At 43.9% G+C, this 20,742-nt stretch overlaps 1 protein-coding gene across 1 annotated transcript in view; it reads right to left on the bottom strand.

Moving 5' to 3' along the window:
• Positions 1–20,217, bottom strand: part of Ppp3r1 (protein phosphatase 3 regulatory subunit B, alpha) — a 48,599-nt gene extending 28,382 nt beyond the window's left edge. Inside the window, exon 1 of the mRNA XM_005366435.2 lies at positions 19,849–20,217. Within this exon, the coding sequence (XP_005366492.1) occupies positions 19,849–19,851 (3 nt within the window). The 5' untranslated portion in view covers positions 19,852–20,217. The remainder of the gene's footprint in view (positions 1–19,848) is intronic.
• Positions 20,218–20,742: the final 525 nt, after the last annotated feature.

Raw genomic sequence — 20,742 nt, 5'->3', positions numbered from 1 at the left:
GGATCTCTGTGAGTTCGAGACCAGCCTGGTCTACAAGAGCTAGTTCCAGGACAGGCTCCAAAACCACAGAGAAACCCTGTCTCGGGGGAAAAAAAAAAAAAAGAAAAGCAACCAAAATTTAAAGAAGAAATTTGTTAACTGCAAAATGAGCAAATAAGAAATAGAGAAGAGGGCTGGAGAGATGGCTCAGTGGTTAAGAGCACTGGCTGTTCTTCCAGAGGTCCCGAGTTCAATTCCCAGCAACCACATGGTGGCTCATAACCATCTATAATGAGATCTGGCATGCGGGCATACTTGGAGGCAGAATGTTGTATACATAATAAATAAATAAGTCTTTTAAAAAATAGAAAAGAAATAGAGGTGGGAGTTGTGCTCATGTTTATAACCCTAGCAGCAACCAGATGGGAGCCAAATGCCAGCAGCAAGGCCAGCCTCACCTAATCAGACTATCTCAAAACAATGAAAAACCTAATCCAGTTAACACAGCTCTACAGTCTATCATGGCTCTATCATAATCTGTGTTTTTCTATATTCTTAGAATATATGTGTTTATGTAGTTTATTAATATATAATCAATGATGATGTAGGATGCATATAAACAAACTAAGGAAAAACTTTAATCAGGAAGAGGTAAGAGTAACAACAGGGACAATAATTCCTAGTTTCCTCTTCACTGTAGATCTTCTATGAATCATAGTATTAGAACAGCACAAACTGAATATGATCAGTAACTGTAAGCTGTGCTGGTTGCTAAACAACAAGAAATGATCCACACTATCCATTCCCCTCCTCCCTGCCAAGTGACTTTAAAGCGACCTTAGGAGATGAAATTTTCAAAATGACTTGATGATCTAGTCTAATATAATCAAAACATTTACCTTTGTAAAAGTATGTACGGGTGTTTTACCTGCAAGGATGCCTGTGTCCGTTTGCAGTCCTGTACTCTTGGAGGCCAAGAGAGGACATAGGCTCCCCAGGGTCTGGAGTCACAGATGGTTGCTAACAGTCATGTGGGTGTCAGGAATCAAATCACAGCCCTCTGGAGAAGCAGTCAGAGCCCCAACCACTGAGCCTCTCTCCCGCCCTCACACACTTTCTCATTTACTAGCCATAGACGACACTACTCCAAGTCTTCCTCTTCAGCTCCTCAGAAGCAAATGCCTGCTTTGTTCACTATGTCCTTTACTGCAGGATACAGAGCATACCTACATATTCTAGTCCTAAAACATGCTTTCAGAAATATGAAGTCAAATGCTGACTACCGAGCCACTATGGATGAACTTCCAACCATCTTTCCTCTCCGCGTCAACCACTCATTTGTCCAGGAACATTTGTCCACGACATTAAACAAACTCAAAAAGGGTGTGTGTGTGTGGTGGGGGGGGGGCACTATATCCAAAATGGTGTTTTAGCAAGCAACCAGTATACTGCAGGTATCACCGCACAAGACTTCAGTGTCTGGATTTAAGAATATAATCCAAATGTATACGCTTCACATCGAGTATTGTTGGATGCAGCGAAAACTTGTATAAAAGAAAGCCTTCTGAGTTCACACCAATGCAATCTGCTGCTCTCTGTGTGATAGGTATGTCCTAACAATAGTACCGCTCTTCAAAGGACATCTTAAAGTCCTAAAACCCTTCGGATGCCTCAAATGTATTAATTGAAAACTTAATTACCTTTAAATTAGAACTAAATGAAGACATTTTAAAAGCAGAATAATCTGCTAATAGAGCAAAGAAAGACTCTAGAAGTTAACTGAACATAAGTGTGGATGGAAAGGGGCACTCTAACATTCACTAAATGAAAAAAAAATGAATTGACATTTCTGTTGCTGGATCCTTGCTAAGAGACTTGACATTGATATCCGCATTTCCTCTCCAGCTACCCTTCAAGTAGGTAAGGGCACCCAGGTTAAGCAGCAAGTACACAAAGATGGAAACAAAATGTGAACTAATTTGATGCTAATAAAACCGAAATACCAATACTCCTTGGTCTGTTGCACAAAATATAAAGGGAAGAAAAACTTTCAAATTAATTTCACAAAACCAGTGCCATTCCAAAAGCAAAATCAAATAAAGAGAACAAAACTAGAAAACCACAGATCCGTTTCTCTGAAAAACAGAGATGCAAAGATTCTCAAAATATTTACAAACTGAATTCAGGAACACAATAAAATGCTTACACCATGACTTAAGTGGACTTCATCCTTGAAATGCAAGGTTGGTTCAACAAATGCAGATCAATAAATGTAATACATTATATAAAGTTAGAACAGTTATCATGCAATCATCATAATGGATGCAGAAAAAGCACTGAAGAAATTTAACAAACTTTCATGATAAAAGTCCTGGAGACATGAGGAATAGATGGACCATAGCTCAAAATAATAAAGAATCTATACAACAAGCTAACGGAAGATACCGTATTGAATGGATGAGAACTAAGAGATTTCCTCCAAAACCAGAAACAGAGAGACATCTACTCGTTTCCCTTACTAATAAAGTACCCAAACCTTAACTATATCAACAAGGAGGAGAAAAGATAGAAAAGAGCTTAAAATAAATGGAAAAAAAATCTGTCTCTATTTGTAGATGAAATAATTCTGTTTTTTAAAAAAAAAACCTATAGATTCAACAAAAACTCTCAAAATAAGCATTTTCATTGAAGATGTAGAATGCAAAAATCAATATATAAAAGTCAGCGGCCTTCAAACATACAAACAATAAACGCACAGAAACAGAAATTAGCTTTCCCCAAAACAAAGTCCTCAGGGATAAACCTAACCGAGGAAGACTTCTTTCTGCAATGAAAACTTCAATACATTGCAAGAAAACCAAGACAACACACTAGACAACAGGAAGAACTTCCTTGCTCCTTGACTGACAGGATCAATATTGTGAAATGGCCATGTGGCCAAAAGTAATCGAATCACAATGTAATGCCCATCAAAATGCCAATGTTATTCTTCAGAGAACTAGAAAGAAACAATCCAAGAACTGGTCCCGAGCCAGAGAGGACCATGAACAGCCACGACTCTGAGAGGAACAGCACAGCTGGAGGTCTCATAGCACCTGGTCTCATAATACATCCAAGAGTTACAGTAACAAAGACACCTGACACTGGCATAAAAACAGACGATGGAACAGAACACGGGACTCTAAGAGAAACCAAGCTATGTCTACCTAACCTTTGAGAAAGGCACCAAAAACAGGCAGTGGAAAAAATGTTACTGAACTAATGGTGTTGGAAATCAAATAACCAGACGGAAGAATGAAGTTAGATAGGTAGGGTCTTTCACCCACTATGTGGATCAAAGGCCTTATCTTAGTACCTAAAATGCTGACATGGTTAGCATAACACGGAGAATGCCCTTCAAAATACAGGTTTAGGCAGGAATTCCCCAACAGCAGAGGAACTTGCCCTGAGAATCAGCAGAAGGGACTCCATGAAGGTAAAGTTTCTAAGAGCTAAGGAAATTAACATCAGAACAGACAGCCACAGGACAGGAGAGCATCAGTAACCACATCCCAGGCAGACAGCTAAGCTAACATCCAGAATTTTTTTAACAGCTTTTAAAATTTTTCTTTCCTTTTTAACTTTTTTATTGATTTTTATTGAGCTCTACATTTTTCTCTGCTCCCCTCCCTCCTTCCAACCCTCCCCCAAGGTCTCCATGCTCCCAATTTACTCAGGAGAGCTTGTCTTTTTCTACTTTCCATGTAGATTAGATCTATGTGAGTCTCTCTGTGTCCTCATTGTTGTCTAAATTCTCTGGGACTGTGATTTGTAGGCTGGTTTTCTTTGCTTTATGTTTAAAAAACCACCTATGAGTGAGTATATGTGATAATTGTCTGTCTGTGTCTGGGTTACCTCACTCAAAATAACATGTTCTAAGTCCATCCATTTTCCTACACAAATTCAAGATGTCTTTATTTTTTTCTGCTGTGTAGTACTCCATTGTGTAAATAACATCCATAATTTTAAAAGGGCCACAAAAACTAAACACCAAATCAACAATGTACTAATTAAAAGAATAACCCTCCACCAAAAAAAACCCACAAAGAAAATCCCCCAAGTGACTGGTACATATTTTTTAAATTGTCCAACATCCTTCTTCACCCAGGAAATGGAAACTAAAATCACTTTGAGAATAACACTTCACCCCATTAAGAACGGCTCACATGGAGCAATCTAACAAATGTTGGCGAGGGTGTGAGGAAATAACCCTTCTTCACTCCTGGGGGAGGGCAAACCAGTACAGTGTTAAGGAGGTCAGTATGAAGGCAGCTCAAAAAAAAAAAAAAAATTAAAAACAGAACTATCATATGACCCAGAAAACCATTCCTCGGCACATCCCCAAACGTATCCCTACGCTACCACAGAGACACTTCCGCACTCAGAGGAATGGACAATGAGATGTGACGTATTTTTTCATACATCTGTACACTTATTTATATTTACATAACTAATGTACTTAAATAAAATCAAGGTATTTCCAGGCAAATGGATGGATCAGAACGGTATAGTTAATACTAACCAAGGCAATTGAAGTTCAGAATGAAAAATGGCATGTTATCTCTCACACGAAGATCCTAGTCTGTAAAGTGTACATGGATATGGGGGTAAAGTCTGAGAAAGGGTGAAATTAGGTGAGGGGGAAGCCTTGGGTGGTGGGGGCAGGAGAGTAAAAGGATACACATGATATAAAAGAGGGAAAAGGACAGGGAGGGGAGGACACAGAGGATAGGGATAAAGGGGTAACAGAGAAGAGTGGGAGATGAAGGAGAAAGAAAAAAAACCCACTAAAACAGTTTGAAAGTGCCATAACAATATTTAAGACTTTGTGTGCTAACTTTAATAAAAAATGTCAGCTTTGCGCCAATATATCACAAAACAAAGTTTATATACATTGTGGAGGAGGAACGTGAAGCTATCTCAACAGAAAAAAAATAAGGAAGTCCCAGTCGAAGGCCAGGTGGTGCGAAACAGCGCTGGCTAATGGGCACAAGAGCTGAAACACAGACGGGGTGGCTAATGTACACTATAGCTCAGGGGGCTATGACAACCAAGTGACAGCTGAAGCTAGGAGGACAACGTAAGGTAGGCACTTACATTTTCAATGAAACTTGAGCTATCCGGAAGGCAGATAGTAAAATACATTAGAAGAAATTAAGGGAAGTGCAATCCAAAAAGAAAATTACTTTGCAGGAGACTGAAGAACCAACTACTAGCCAACAAACTATGGCCCGTGCCAAATAAGGCCGACCAGCAGCTTTTGATTCAATACAACATGAATGAGAAGAAAAGGAGGGAAGGCCCAACCAATTACATAAAAATGACCTACTCAACATAACAAAATTGTTCAACAATAAAAAGAAATATACTGATTTTTTTTTTGTTTGTTTTCTGAGATAGTCTTGATCAAGTAGGCACAAATCCACAAAGCTGCCCAGCCTCCTAAGCGCTTAGATTGCACACATGCACCACCATGCCCAGCTGTCATGCTGATTCATGGAACACTGATTCACCATAAGAACACTTTGCTAAGGAACATAAGGATGACATCCATAAAGTGGGATTCGCAGATCACGTAGTCATCCTGTGTTCAGCATCTGATGGACTGTTTCCCAAACAACTATAACATTTACACTCCCACCACCAAACTTTTCACCTTCCTGTCATACTGATCTGTTTTCTTTTTTAAATTGTCGCTGCCTTTTAATCCACAGCTGTCTAAATCTGCAGCTTCAACTCTGCTCAGTCCTGGTCAGGAAATTCTGTTCCTCAGACACTGATTCTTTCAAAACTACAAAGGAACTTAACTAAATCTCTGTCCCTCTAAAGAACTCAAAGAGATTCAAAAGTTGAGGTGGAATTCTGCTTCCCAGAGAGGCTGAAAAGCAAGTAGCTCACCTCCTCTCCTTGCGTCTTTTCCCAGAAGCCCACCTCAGCCTCCTCGCCCCTCCTAAAAAAACCCTTCTCCGCCTGGCTCCTCCCTACCACTTCCACTCAGCTAGTTGCTGACTCAGCCTCCTGACCACAAGTGAGTTTTATTCATTCAAACACATCTTTGCATCATTAAACAAATGCTCCAAAGCATAAACAAAAGTAACACACCTTAAAATAATAATATTCTACAGCACTGATCTTTTTGTTTCTAGCATTTTAATGAGGCTGACCACACGGGAATGGACAGTTAAAAGCCAGAGGGAGATGAAATACAGAGAGACACTGAAAGACAGACAGTTTTCACTACTTATTAGCTCACCAGTAATCAGTGAGCTTCGTTCAGAACATCTAGTATTAAAGAGGCAGCTGTTAGTTCTCTCAAGGCCTAGCCTTTGGTGACAGAAAGCAAGCTAGGACCATGTTACAAGAACTGGACCCTCAGAATAATGAACTGGGTCTTGTTCTTGTGTAGAAGAGCCAGGGAGAAGAGAGACCGAAGGAAAAAGCCTACTGTGAGACAGGCAGCAAAGACTTACCTCTCTAACACAAAAGACAGTGGAGGAAACCATTTCCCTCACACTTCTGTCAGTGTCTGAGGTAGGAGGGGTCCTCTCCTGGCAGGCAGAGCTTAGGAAACACGGTTTATGCAATCAAAAGTGGCAAACTGTTAAACCACCCCACAACTCTCTGGCTCTTGAGTTTCTTATTCTGTGAAACAATACATTCCTTATTGTTGAAGCCACCTTGATACTTGTAAACAAAAATACCCAAGCGATACATTTTCTACTTTAATAATCACTGTACTGAGCAGACATAAAACGGATTATGTGGACTGAAGAGATGCCTCAGGGAGTAAAAAGTTCTGCTGCCCCAGTATAGGACTAGAGTTCAGATTCCTAATATTCACATACTTGGTGGGCATAGCAACCAGTCTCTAATCCCAGTGCCTGGAAGGCAGAGATGGGGGAGAGAAGAAGGAGGGTATCCCTAGCATGCTGGCTAGCTTGACTAGACCAATAGAGAAGCTCTCTATGCTCTTCTACTGAGAGACCCCAGGCCTGGATAGCTAACCAGGAGAACAATTCAGGCAAGCATGCAGTGTCAACCTCCAGCCTGCACATGTGCACATATACCCACACTTTGCTACACACACACACTTTGAATGCTGGTGTTGACTGTTAATTTGACAGGGCCTGAATCGTCTAGGAGACAAGCCTTTGGTGAGCACCTATGAAGAATTACATTGATTAGATTAAGTGATTTGGAAATATCCCCCCCCCACACACACACACACAAAGTATGTGACATTGCCACTGTTTCCTAGGCTTGTGTTCCAGGTGACATAAAGAAGCTAGCTGAGCACACTTAGCACTCTCTTCACACACACACACACGCGCAGGCACGCACACACACACACCCACGCACGCACACACACCCACGCACAGGCAGGAATGCAAACCTGTAAATCAAGTGGGCATTCTGCAGCTATAAAGGAGGGTGAAAAAAAACCCAAGGCCAGGGCTCTAAAGCACAGGTACGTTACAGAGTATCACCTGAAACTCAGAGAAACTATGTAACAGAATGAAGTGTTTTTTTCAGCTCTTACACTCCATGGGTAATGAGACTAGAATCAATGTAACAAAATAAAGTTCAAACTGGGCAAGCAGAAACATCGCCTTCCTACAGACCCTACTGCAGCACTCGTTATAACATACTTAATACTTCTTCATTCTAGGCATCTGACTCCTCTATGCTATGAACATCTCTACCACTCTGCACTCCATCTTTGTGTCTGGCAATGCTTGCTGTATGTAGTAAGTGGATATTAAGTGTTTGCTCAATGAAATAAAAAATTTAGAATTATACTCAGTTCAACCATTGTTTCTAGACTGCTCAGAAAAAGCAAAGTTAGTTTACATGGAAAGCAATCACTATTCATATTTTGAGTTTCCTAAAAACTGAAAAAATTTACTACTTACAAATAAAAGCAATTTTACACATAACTCCCTATTTAAATATGTAATGATCTTTAAACAGAACACTTCTCTAACTTTCAGAATCAATAATACCTTCCTCTGGGGGCTCACTTTCCCAGCGTACCTAATACACACCTTGAAGGCTATGTAATTGTCTGGGGGAATTGAGTAGTTTTTCACAAAATGACCCTGGCATAGAATTTACCAAACAAAGAGAAAGGCAAATCAGACAGGAAAAAGATTACAAACAAAGCACCAAAAAGTGAAAATAGATGAGACAGTTCAGAAACAGCCCGACTGGGTTAAAGAATCAGAACAGGAAGAAACTGTGGGTCAGGACATACATATCGTGCATGTTTAAACTTTAGAACTAGGAGATGCGGCAGTAACTTTTAATTGAAGGTAGAAAGACATCAGACTTTCTTTCCAAAAGAGAACTAGTGGAGACATGGTAAGTGAAGAAACTAAAGGTAAAAACTTGAAAGCTCTGCACTGACTTCAGAAATAATACACAAGAGGAAACTGTGACCATACGATGTGATAAAAGAATTGAGAGGCATTTAACAGACCTAAATTATAGGATATTTTGTTATCATAACACATTAATACCTTTCACCCCACTCCCCCAAAATGCTGAAAGCTCCTCTTCCTCCTCCTCCTCCTCCACCTCCTCCTCCTCCTCCTCTTCTTCTTCTTCTTCTTCTTTCTTCTTCTTCTTCTTCCTCTTCCTCTTCCTCTTCTTTTTTTTGGTTTCACTGTAGCTTTGGAGCCTGTCCTGAAACTAGCTCTTGTAGATCAGGCTGGCCTAGAACTCAGAGAGATCCACCTGCCTCTGCCTCCCAAGTGTTACTTCATGTTCATTAGACTATACATTGGAAATAACATGGGAGGCAGAGGCAAGTGGATCTCTGGAAACCCTGTCACAAAAAACGGAATGCAAGGAAGTAGGGGAGAGAGGCAGGGCAGGAGACAAAGGACAGACAGACATGGGCTAGCTGGAGCTATAGCTCAGTCATGGTCCTTGCCTAGCATGTGTGGTACTTGGGTTAGTCCCAGAAGGTGCAAACTTGGCCTAAGGAAGGTAGACTTTGGCGCAGATACTCAAAATCTTTAATTCTATAGTTAAAGTCTTAAACACAGTTACCGTTGTGTGGATAATAATCCAATAGCTCTGTAAAGGCACAGATGAGCAATTGGAGGCATGAGGATGACCTAGGTTAAGTGCAGAAAAATGGGATAGCTCTAGCATCTATGGAAGTGTGCAGTCACTTCTGACACAACAGAACGGAGTCTAAGTGAAGAGGATACTGTGCTTTTCTGCACCGGACATGGTGCCACATTCTTTGGCAGTTTGTTTTCATGCATATTAGTATACTCTCGATTCAGCTGCTACTACTTGGTGGGAAAAAAAAGATTATTTTATTTGTTTGTTTGTTTATTTATTTATCTGGGGGGGGGGTATGTTGCGAGACAAGGTTTCTCTGTAGCTTTGGAGCCTGTCCTGGAACTAGCTCTACTAGACCAGGCTGGCCTCGAACTCACAGAGAGATCTGCTTGCCTTGGCCTCCCGAGTATTGGGATTAAAGGCGTGCGCCACCACCAACCAGCCATAAAAAGATTAATTTTTATACTGACACTGTCACTCACTTCCTTGACTACAGACAGTACTAAGCCAATCTGTGTTCCAGAAATAAGAACTGTGTGAACGGAACATGAGTGATTTGCCTAATAGCTTAGAATGTGGGGAAGTGGAGAAAAAAAGCACGACCAGACCGTTTCCACTGAAGAGTGAACCTTTCTAATGAGAAAAAAAAAAATAGCAAAGAGCTATGGAGTCTTCAGGCTATACTGAAGTTTTTCTTTTATAATGCATGACACTTTAAAATGGGAACGTGATATAAAAGGGTCTTGGACTAAACCCAGAGGAAAGGCTAAAAACAAATCCTAACGATGGTCAGAGTGGCAGGACAACAAGTAGAAGAACTAGTCACAGAAGCCACAAGAAAACAGAGCTCTTAACTTTCCAGAGAGGCACACAGTATAAAGAGGAACGAATAGCCAAATATACCAAATGACTCCCTACTAGATTTCCAGACACTGTGGACTGACTCAACTGGAAGCGGTGTTTTCCTATTTTAGGTAGAAGTCTTATGCGCTTATGACATTTATTCAGGATCACAATGCTAAGGAAGGAAGGAAGGAAGGAAGGAAGGAAGGAAGGAAGGAAGGAAGGAAGGAAGGAAGGGAGGGCCAGAATTCAAATGAGACACATAACAATTCTAGACCAGCACTACCTAAGAAAAACTTCTGCAATGTAGAACACAATCCTATGGATTGAATATCCCTCCTAAACTTTGGCTGAAACTGCCATTGTATTATAAAGGACTTTAAAGAGATATTAGCTGAGAAGCCTGCCTTCATAAATGGATTAACCTCACTTCTGTAGGTGACGGCTCAGGAGAGGACTGTGAGGAAAGCTCAGAACTCCTCAGTGATTAAGAGGTCCTAACTACAATGCTGTGGAAATATGCAAAGATAGGCTGGCGAGATGGCCCAACCATGCACGCTGACAGAGCCAAGTTCAGTTCCCAGCAACAACAGATGGCTCACATCCCAGTGCCAGGGGAGCTGAGGCCCTCCTAGGGCCTTACGAACCAAAATAAGGCTTAAGAAAAGGAAATGCATCCAAGTAAAGCCATCCTGGTGAGGTCTGAAATACAAATGAAAAGGTACTCGAAACCAGAGCCAGCAGTCACCTTTGTTACAAGGAACACATAAATGTTCTAGGATTTCATGGAATTTGGACAGAACTGATGCAATCAATAAACTAGGCCATTTGGAAGAAATGTCGAAGCCGTAAAGCTTGAACGGGCATGCATCTATTCTGTAGGACCTAGCACTGGGTCTAGAAGGGTGTGACTCAGTTTCACAGTTCAGAGAGGAATCTAACTTGCTTGGGGATGACTGATGTGCTCATTTCCACCAGATTCAAATACGACTCCAGATTTGGACCTCTGCAGGAAGCTAACCAGATAAGGCTTCTAGGACGAGAAGAGTGAGCCTAGGGAAAGGGAGCAGAATACCAGGGCACAAATGTCCCCTCGAGAAGGCTCTTGTGCTGAAACTTAGCCATCAAAGCGTGTGTTAACACTTCAAAGTACAGTCTGTGAGAAAGGATGAGAGCAGGATCCCTGTACCAGGGCTGGAGGCTTTATAGGAGGAAGGGGTCCAAGCCTGCACACTCTCACTCCCTCCTGGGATGCCGCCCACCACACGGACACAGCAGGAACCGTAGCAGGCTTTTCTCCACAAGTCACTCAGCCTCAGGAAGACACACACAGTAGCCACCCTGGGCTACTGAGCACTGCTGCAACTCAGGAACTGAAATCAGGGTACTGAAACCTTACAAAGTGAGGTATGTGAAATAAGAAGCAGAAAAGTGGTAAAGGCAGAGCAGCAGCCAGTCAGAGGCTCAGCTAACACAACCAGTGTCCCTGATAAACTCGCCATGACCGAGAGATGAAATTCTACTGTTACTAGAGAAGAAAAATTTATAATCACACATAAAATTTACATATCCCCATCACCCACTTTAAGTTATTTTTTCATCAAACCTTCTCCCCTTTTTGAGACAAGCTCTCTCTATCTACATAATCCCGTGGCCTAGAACTTGCTATATAGAGCAGGCTGGTCTTGAACTCAGAGATCTGTCTACCTCTGTCTTCTGAGGGCTGGGATTAAAGGTGTGTGTCACCAAGCCCAGCTTCTAATCTTTATCAGTGATTGTGCTAACAAAAGAAAAACATATAAAGCCCTAGCCCTCCCCGAGCAGTTATAAGCAGTTCAGGGTAGATGGGCAAGAGGAAGATGTATTCCTCAGTACTGCAGCCACTGCTAAGTGGCTGTGCTCAAGTAAATATCCCCCATATGCTTATGCAGGCAACCCTAATTAAATGTACTGGAAGGCAAGGCAAGAAGGGAGCAGGAGGGAGGGGTGGAGGCTTGGTATAAAGAGGGGCTTGGCGGGAGGGAGAAGGGAATAAGGGAGGGTAATGGAGATATAAATTATGTATTATGAAACTGAAAGAATAGAAGCAGCAGGCATTTAGTATTTCACACTTTGTCCTACAGAACTTAGAGTTCTGCAACACAGTATTACAAACATTACCAAATGATAACACTACAGGTAAAAACAAGTATCTGGGCAGGTTTCCAAGAACCCAAGTTTCTAGCATCCCTCATAAAACCCAAACACAGCGGGGAGGTGGTGGCGCACGCCTTTAATCCCAGCACTCGGGAGGCAGAGGCAGGCGGATCTCTGTGAGTTCGAGGCCAGCCTGGTCTACAACAGCTAGTTCCAGGACAGGAACCAAAAAAAAAGCTATGGAGAAACCCTGTCTCGAAAATCCGAAATAAATAAATAAATAAATAAATAAATAAATAAATAAATAAATAAATAAATAAATAAATAAATAGAACCCAAGCACAGAGCTAAACCCTAAAAGGTACTCAAACATGTTCTTGAATTTGAGACATTCCACCTACCCAGTCACAAAGGCAGGATTCTCTAGTACCCAGCCGTCTTCTGCCTAGATGCATATACATCCAGTCCTGCCTTTCCAGCCTCACTATTCCTGTATTCTTTCAGGTCCTTACCTGTGCTGTTTTATGGCAATCTGCTAAAGCTGGAGTCACCTGAGAGGAGGGAGTCTCCAAGGAGAATATGCTTCCACAGATGGGGCTCTATCAGCAAGCCTAGACATTTTCTCAATGACTGGGAGATGTGGGAGGGCCCAGTCCGTTCTGATATTGTCACTCCTGGGCTGGTCCTGGGTGCTGTACGAAAGCGGGCTGACAAGTCACGAGGAGCAAGCCAGTAAGCGGCACTCCTCCTCCATGGCCCTACACCAGCTCCTGCCCCCACGCTTTTGCCCTGCTTGAGTTCCTGCCCCGACTTCCTTCTCCGATGGAATGGTGGTGTGGAAGTATAAGTCCCCCCAAACTGACTTTTGTCACGGTGTTTCGTCACAGCTGTCATAACCCCAAGACGCTTCTCAAATAAATTACTGCAATTACTTTTATGTCATTTTATACTTGGTACTTATTTAGGCTGCATGAAATATCTTTGCAATACTTGCTCCCATATTTCATTTATCTTAACCAATCCTCTTCCTCCTAAGCTGCCTCCTTTCTAACTCGCATGCCATCTATATGTATGCACAGTCATGTAAGCCAATGGATCTCAACCTGTGGGTCATGACCCCTTTTAGGTCAAATGACCCTTTCATTGGGGTCGCACATCAGGTATTAACATTACAACTGCCAACAGTAGCAAGACTACAGTAATGAAGTAGCAATGAAATAATTTTATGGTCGGGGGTCACCACAACATGAGGACCCATATTAAAGGATCGCAGCAACAGGAAGGCTGGGAGTCGCTGATTGACATCTTTATTCCATGTATGAAATGTACCTATCTAAAACGAGCTGTCAGCTTAACATGACAAGCTCCAATTCTACCCACACGTCCCTGCAAATAACACGTCTCTATTCTCCTTTATGGCCGAGTGAAACGTCACCGTGTGTACATGCCACACTTCTGTTGCTCACTGCACGGCTGGTGAGCACGCGGGCAGGCAGCATATTGACTACTGTGAAAAATGCTGAGTAAACATAAGTAAGCATCTCTAACACGCTGCCTCAGATTCTGCCATGTACTCGCTCAAGAGCGGTGTGGCTGAATCCTGGTAGTCCTAGCTTTTCAAAGTTTATTTTTATTCACATGTGTGCACGTGTGTGCACACCACCATGCACACGAGAAGCCAGAGGACAGCTCCGGCGTTGGTGCTCCTTCCACCAGGATGAACTCCGACGGCAGGCTTGCATTTTCAGGCAGCACGCACCTTTGCTCACCGGGCATTTCTTACCTGGGAAAAGCAGCTTCTACTGTGAGCTTTTCTCAACAACCTCCATTTTGACCACCACTGTGGCTGCTTCAGTTTTATGTATTTCTTAATTCTCAAACCTAGAATAACTTATTAAAATAACCAAATAACTAGGAAGTAATCCCTCTTTTAAAAATGTCATTCTAGTCAATAAAATCAATTTTAAAAAATGCCATTCTGGAGCTGGAGAGATGGTTCAGAGGTTAAAAACACAGGCTGCTCTTCCAGAGGGCCCGGGTTCAATTCCCAGCACCTACATAGCAGCTCACAACTTCAGCTTCAGGGGACCTGACAACCTCAAACAGACTTAAGTGCAAGCAAACTAGCAATGCACTTAAAGAGTTACAACTTACGTTCTTAAAAGCAATGGTTTAAAATGCATTTAAGAGGACGTACCTCTAAAATCTAGTATAATTTTTCTCACATCTCTCCCCTCCCTTACTCTCCAGCCATGCTCATCACAGCTGTTTCTCAACTTTCCATGGAGTTAACTGACTTATAAACCTACTGTACATAAAGTCAAAGTATCATAAATCTCAAACACACATTCAACAATCTAATCTATTGAACACTGTGACCCAACCTAGCCTGCCTACAGCCAAGCAAAACCACAAAGCCTATTTTATAATAAAGTGGATGTCTAGTGTAATTTGTTGAATATTATTTATGGAGTGAAACAAATAACTGTTAACAGTTTAATGTATGCTTAATAAAAGTATGGTATCTGCTGAACATGCCATGCTCCTATAAAATTAAAAAATCCCAAGAGAAACCAATGTTAGGGTCCATCTGTACTTCCTATATCTGACCGGTCTCGTTTTTTCATGTCTCCATGACTGTGAACATAAGCTTCCTATGGAGTGCCCCCTCCCCACAACGGACCGTTAATTCTTTTAAGACAGCTCTGCAAGAAGCTAATGACTCCCACTCTCATCTGAGTTACTTGCCTCCCCATCACTCTTACAGCACCCTAAGTTTGTTGAAAGCACACACCATACTCCATAACCACCATCGGTTTACCCACTTTGACTCTGCTTAGAGATAAGAATCATTTCTTCAACGTTTACGTTGTTAGTGCTAAGTAGATTATCAGACCCAACTACAATTTAGATAAGTAACAGTCTCTAAGCAGCGGCTCTCAAATGTTAGCATCACGATTACCTGCAGACCTATAATAACTAAAGTTCATGGCTCCTCGCCAGGCTGGCCTAGGGTCGAACACCCCAAGCTTCCCGATGACCAGCCCTGCTGGTCTCAGAACCACAGCTGAGAATCCCTATTGTACATAGATCCTCTCTTCCCACCTCCAGGCTACAAAACAGCTCCTTCTCCTAGGTGCCCTCACATCCTCCTCCTGCAGGCCCAATCATCTTTAGACCTAGCACAATCCTCTACATCACAAAGCTTTCTCTAATTTCCAATGCATTGTGTTCTCTGCTCAATTACTGTCAGGCTTTGTTTTTTATATTATTTGCAATACATCACACGCTATTTCACAACCACTGACATGTCTTAAGTTTCCTATTTACACAGGCAAGAAAGATTAATTAATACCTTCTACAACACAGACAACAGTACGCAGTGACCACAGACCACGCCTCCAAATATCCGTTGGTATGAATGAATCCCTGTTCTTTTACCCAGACTCATGTCCAAGCAGCCTCGCTTCTCCTAGCCCAGCCTGACATACTCATCCTGCTTCCCTGTCTGTACTTCCTTCTTCCATATTGCTCACCCCTCTCATTGCTGACTGATTTTTAGCTGGCTTCTGTATATCACAGCCTGACACAATTTTTAAAGATCATTTTTAATTATGTATACAATGTTCTGCCTGCATGTATGCTTGAGCACCAGAAGAAGGTACTAGATCTCATTACACTCACTACAGGTGGTCGTGAGCCACAACGTGCTTGATGGGAATTGAACTCATGACCTCTGGAAGGGCAGCCAGGGCTCTTGACCTCTGAGCCAACTCCCCAACCCCCACCTGATGCATTTTTTTAAGTTTCTCATCCACGATGGGACGTACTGTCTCCTCCAAACTTGACTCAATTTTAACTCTATCGACAATAAAACAGATTCACAAATACACAGTTTGTAAAAAGAGAAACGTTAAGTAAAAAGCTAAAAATGACTGAGAAATAAATCTCTTTGAAATGTAGAATTGTCTTAAAACTTATGACAATGCTCATATGCATGTCCACAACAAAATCCACAGTACTGATTTTGTTTATGTGTATGGTGGGGTGGGAGCTGCATTGCCAGCCCAAAGACAAATTTCAGGTATCAGTTCTCTCGCACCATGTCAGTGTGAGATCTAACTCAGATCATTAAGCTTGGGAGGACAGCACCTGTACCCACTGGGATGCAGATAACACCCAAACAACCTGAACGTAGGAAAACCTCTGAGGGGCTCTGTCCTCACAGATCTTATAATACATCTAACCTACATTGTTCTCAATGCTTAACAGTTTTAAATTCAAATAGAACGAAGGCAGGGATAGACTGACTAGTGGAAGACGTGGGGTTAGCTATAGCCCAACTGCCTGCAACTTGCTAGGTAGACCAGTCTGACCTCAAATTAACATCAGCCTGACTCTGGCTCCCAAGAGCTGGGCTAAAAGGTATGCACCACCAAGCCAGGCTGAAATGGACTGCTTTTAAAGCAGCAAACAAAGCACTTGTCAGAAATGAGCCTTAAGAGGGCTGGGGACAATCAGTAGGCACACAAGCTTGGGGCCTGAATTCTGATCTCCTAGAACTCTTAACAGAACACACCTCTAATGCTGGTGTTGGGAACACAGGGACAGGAGTCCCTGGAGCTCACTGGCCACACAGACCAATCAGGAAGCTCCAGGCTCAGTGAGGGAGCCTGTCTGGAGGGGGTGGGGGGGAGGGGGAGAGATAAGGGGCACCTGAGGAAGGTACCCAAAATCCACCTCTGGCCTCCACAACCATGTGAATGGGCTCGTGAGCACAAGCCAGCACACACACAAAATTCCACAGGAAATTCAAAACTTTGACTTGCTAATTTGATCAGTGATAACAAATTAAAGCTATAAAAACTATTCTGAAAACATAACAATTCCATGGCACCCACTAAGACTTATAGAGATTTTCTGAAGGAGGTTCCACCTGGGACACTAACCAGACCACTGCGAAGCCCAACATATTTTCAGTTAGTCAGTGTTCCATACGGCCAAATCAAGTTACCTACGTGGTCTTGTTTTTTTCCAAACCAATACTATGAGGACCCCAGGAAGACAGGCCTAGCGAAGGCAGAACTGGATGGAGAACAAGGCAAACCGGGAATCGGGAAAGTTTCAAAGGGAGCTGAAAAGACCAGGGAAATAATGACCTGAAACTATTACAAAGCGCATCTGAAAATAATGCAAACGGCTGGGAAACTGAGAGAGGCACAAGAAAATAAGGAACTTAGGAGTCAGCGGGTTGAGAGGACAGCTGGGGTAAAGAACAAGTAACACACAGAGGCCTAAATTTAATCTGCAGTACCAGCAATACAAGTTAAAGAGCTGGAGACACATGCGCTTGCAGAGAAACTGGGTTTGGTTCCCAGCACCATGCGGGAAACCACTACTGCGTGTACCTCAGAATCCAGGGGGGTGGATCTGGCAGCCTCTTCTGGCCTCCTAGGACACCTGTCCTCTTGCACACATACCCTTCTTCCCACATATGCACAGTTAAAATTAAAAATATTTTAAAAAAAAAATCACCGCAGCGCCCAATGATCTGCAAATAAATGTGCACAAAGTTCTATTAAGCCCCCAAAGTCCTAGGGTGAGGTGGTTCACTCCTTTACCTGCTAAGGTATCTGGCCCCAAGACATGTTGTATTTCTTAGCTTCAGTTACTCTGTTGCTATAAAATACCCCAATCTGGCAGGTTAACTGATGCTACAAAGTATAAACCACACAACCGCCTTAAGGTATCCATTTGAAGTATGGGCGTCAGAAGGGAAGAGAAACTGGGCCTTCTGGTCTGCTACTCTGCCATACGGTGATGGTATACAACTCAAGAGACAAGAATTCTGAAGCAGGCCAACCATGAGCTGCAGGTCAGCCTAGGCTACAGAAAGAAATACAGACTCAAACCAAATATATATATATATATATATATATATATATATACACACACACACACACACACATATATATATTAAGAGAAATTCCTAACTTCAAACTACGACAACTGTATTATGAACAGATATGATCTTTCTAAGTGTCCTATAAGAGTCCAGAAAAGCCTAAGTTTTTTTTAAAATATTTTTATGGTTTATTTAACTTTATTTTTATGTGCATTGGTGTGAAGTGTCAGATCCCCTGGAACTGATCTTCAGACAGTTGTGAGCTGCCATGTGGGTGCTGGGAATTGAACCCGGGTCCTCTGGAACAGCAGTCAGGGCTCTTAACCACTGAGCCATCTCTCCAGCCCCAAGCCTAAGTTTTGTAACCTTCAAAGACCCAAGTCATCTAAACAGCTTCCCAAATTAAAAAAAAAAAAAAATTATTCTACATACCCAAATACCAGTCATTGAAGCTGCTCTTAACATGGGTCTTAACGATGCCAATAAGCCCTACATGTTAAATAAAAGCTGGCCCTTACTTGACTATCTTAACTTCAGTTTCTCTCATCTCGACCCCCTAACTGATTTTCAATGGCAATAAACAATCTCTTCTTTGACCCGCATTTGAATCATTTAAATCTTACATAAAAGGGACCATATTGCACAATTAAAAGGGGCAAGAGCCCCCAAGTCAGTCTGAAATGCTTTTAAGTACTCAAAGACTTTTACACAAAGTGTTACAATCCAATGCCGTGTTTGGATAACTGACACATTCATTCGTGCAGTGCGGCTACGTTCTTCTGCGAACACAATTCTTGATTGCAAAGAGGAAACAAGGGCCGAGCGGAGCTACAGAACCAGTAAGGTAACAAGCTAAAGGCGTCATAGATTTCTTGGCTGTGGGTGACAGGCAGGAGGCACACCCCTAGCGTCAGCCAGAAACAGTACATGGTGAATTCCACCTAGGGATTAAGGTGAAAGTAAGCAAAGGAAAATTGAAATCGCCGTGGTTCGAAAACGACTGCCCCAAGCACCGGACGAACAAAGGTAACAAAATTTAAAAAAAAAAAAAAAAAAAAAAAAAAAAAAAAAAAAAAAAAACACTAAGAAGGTATTAACACTATAAGTATTTCTCTAGGGCCGAGATCCTCCGTGTCTCAACGAATATACACGCAGGCCCTTTCAGGTCCACCAACGCAGAGAAAAGCAGCCGCGAAAGAAAGCCCCCTAAGTTGCATAGAGCAGCGAGATAAATACGAAAACGAACGAAGGCAAGAAAGTGGAAGGATTCCTGCCAAGGCTCATTGCTGGAAAATGCAGAGTGAGTGGGAGGAAGCACAACTCTGGAGAAGTGGGTCTTACATAAAGCGCCATTTGCCGCACACTATCATTTGCACAGGATTTCAGAACCCCCAACCTGGAAACCGAAATCTGGGGGTGGAAAGTGGGCTCCACGTGGAGGAGGAGAAGGAGGGAGCAGACCCACGGCGCAAGGTTCAGCAAAGGCCGAGCGAGACGGTGGGTCGGGGTTGCGCGGAGGCCCACAGGCTTAAGAGCCCGGGGGCGGAGGCGCTGTTGGCGATCGGAGGCCCGGGGGCGACGAGGATCGGGGCGCTCGGAGGCCTCCGTCCGGGTCGCCGGAGGGTGGGGGCGGCAAGGCTCGGGACGCGGAGACGTCCAGCGCTTGCAGGGGGCGGGGGCGCGCGGAGGCCCGGAGACGAGCCGGAGCTGGGGGGCTTGCTAAGGCCTTGCAGTTTGCAGAGGCCCGGGAGCGCGCAGGGCCCGGGGGCGCACAGGCGGCCGTGGACCTCGAGTCCGGCATCCGCAGTTCTTTTCTCCCGAGAAGAACGCGCCGGGCCCTCCCTCGCCCGACCCGGGAGCCCAGGTCTCACCATCTTGCTCGGCGGGCGGCGCTGGCGGCGGGCGGCGGCTGTGGGTTCCGCGGGACGCGGCGACGGCGGCTGGCTGTCCGGCGCCGGCTGGGGTGCAACGGGGCCTGGACCCGGAGCGAGGCGGGCGGAGTCCGAGCTGGAGAGGCGTCGGAGGGTGGAGAGGGTTACAGCCTCACGCTCGCACACGGACGGCCCCGACTCGCTGCAGCGGCTCGCTGCTGACCGCAACCTCAAGGCACGGAACAGGGCGCGCAGAGGGCGGAGCGAGCGCGGGGCGGGGCGGGGCGGGGCTTGCGGGAGGCCGACATCCGGGAACCCGCTCCCGGCCGTGCCCACGCTCTCCAACCGGAGTGCGCCCAGAGCGGCGCGCTACCCCACCCCCCACCCCAGCGCCTGCTGCGTACGGTGCGCCGGGGCGGAGGCAGACGTCTTCACGTCGGCAGAGGCGCGCTTCCTGTGATGCGACTGGCGGAGGGCGGGCGGTAGGAAGGCTCCTGGGAGGAGGAAATGGAGCGATTAGCTGGACATGGCACGGAATTGCGCCTCTCTTTTGGCTACTGTGGCACTATGGCGAGGCACGGGCAAGACCGCACTGTAGAGTCAGGCGCGCCGAGGGGAAAGTGGGATAAGCAAAGCTAGCTGCAGCTTGAGCTTTGGGGAGCTGCGGACGAGTAGAGGGGTTGCTTCCCACTCCACCCGCAGGCGATCCTTCAGCTGGTGCAGAAGCCTTTACGAGATTGCCCACTTAAATCCATATAGTAGTAAGGGTATCTCCGTAATGGTGGCAGTTACCTTACTGTAAGAAGTAAGACTGCAGTAGGTGCCGGGTGATGGTGGCACACGCTTTTAATCTCAGCACTTGGGAGACACAGAGGTAGGAGGATTTTTGTGAGT

The sequence above is a fragment of the Microtus ochrogaster genome, unplaced genomic scaffold (assembly GCF_000317375.1).
Source record: "Microtus ochrogaster isolate Prairie Vole_2 unplaced genomic scaffold, MicOch1.0 UNK9, whole genome shotgun sequence".
NCBI classification, from domain to species: domain Eukaryota; kingdom Metazoa; phylum Chordata; class Mammalia; order Rodentia; family Cricetidae; genus Microtus; species Microtus ochrogaster.
Note: the sequence above shows the minus strand (reverse complement) of the source record. Positions and strands in the feature narration are given on the sequence as shown.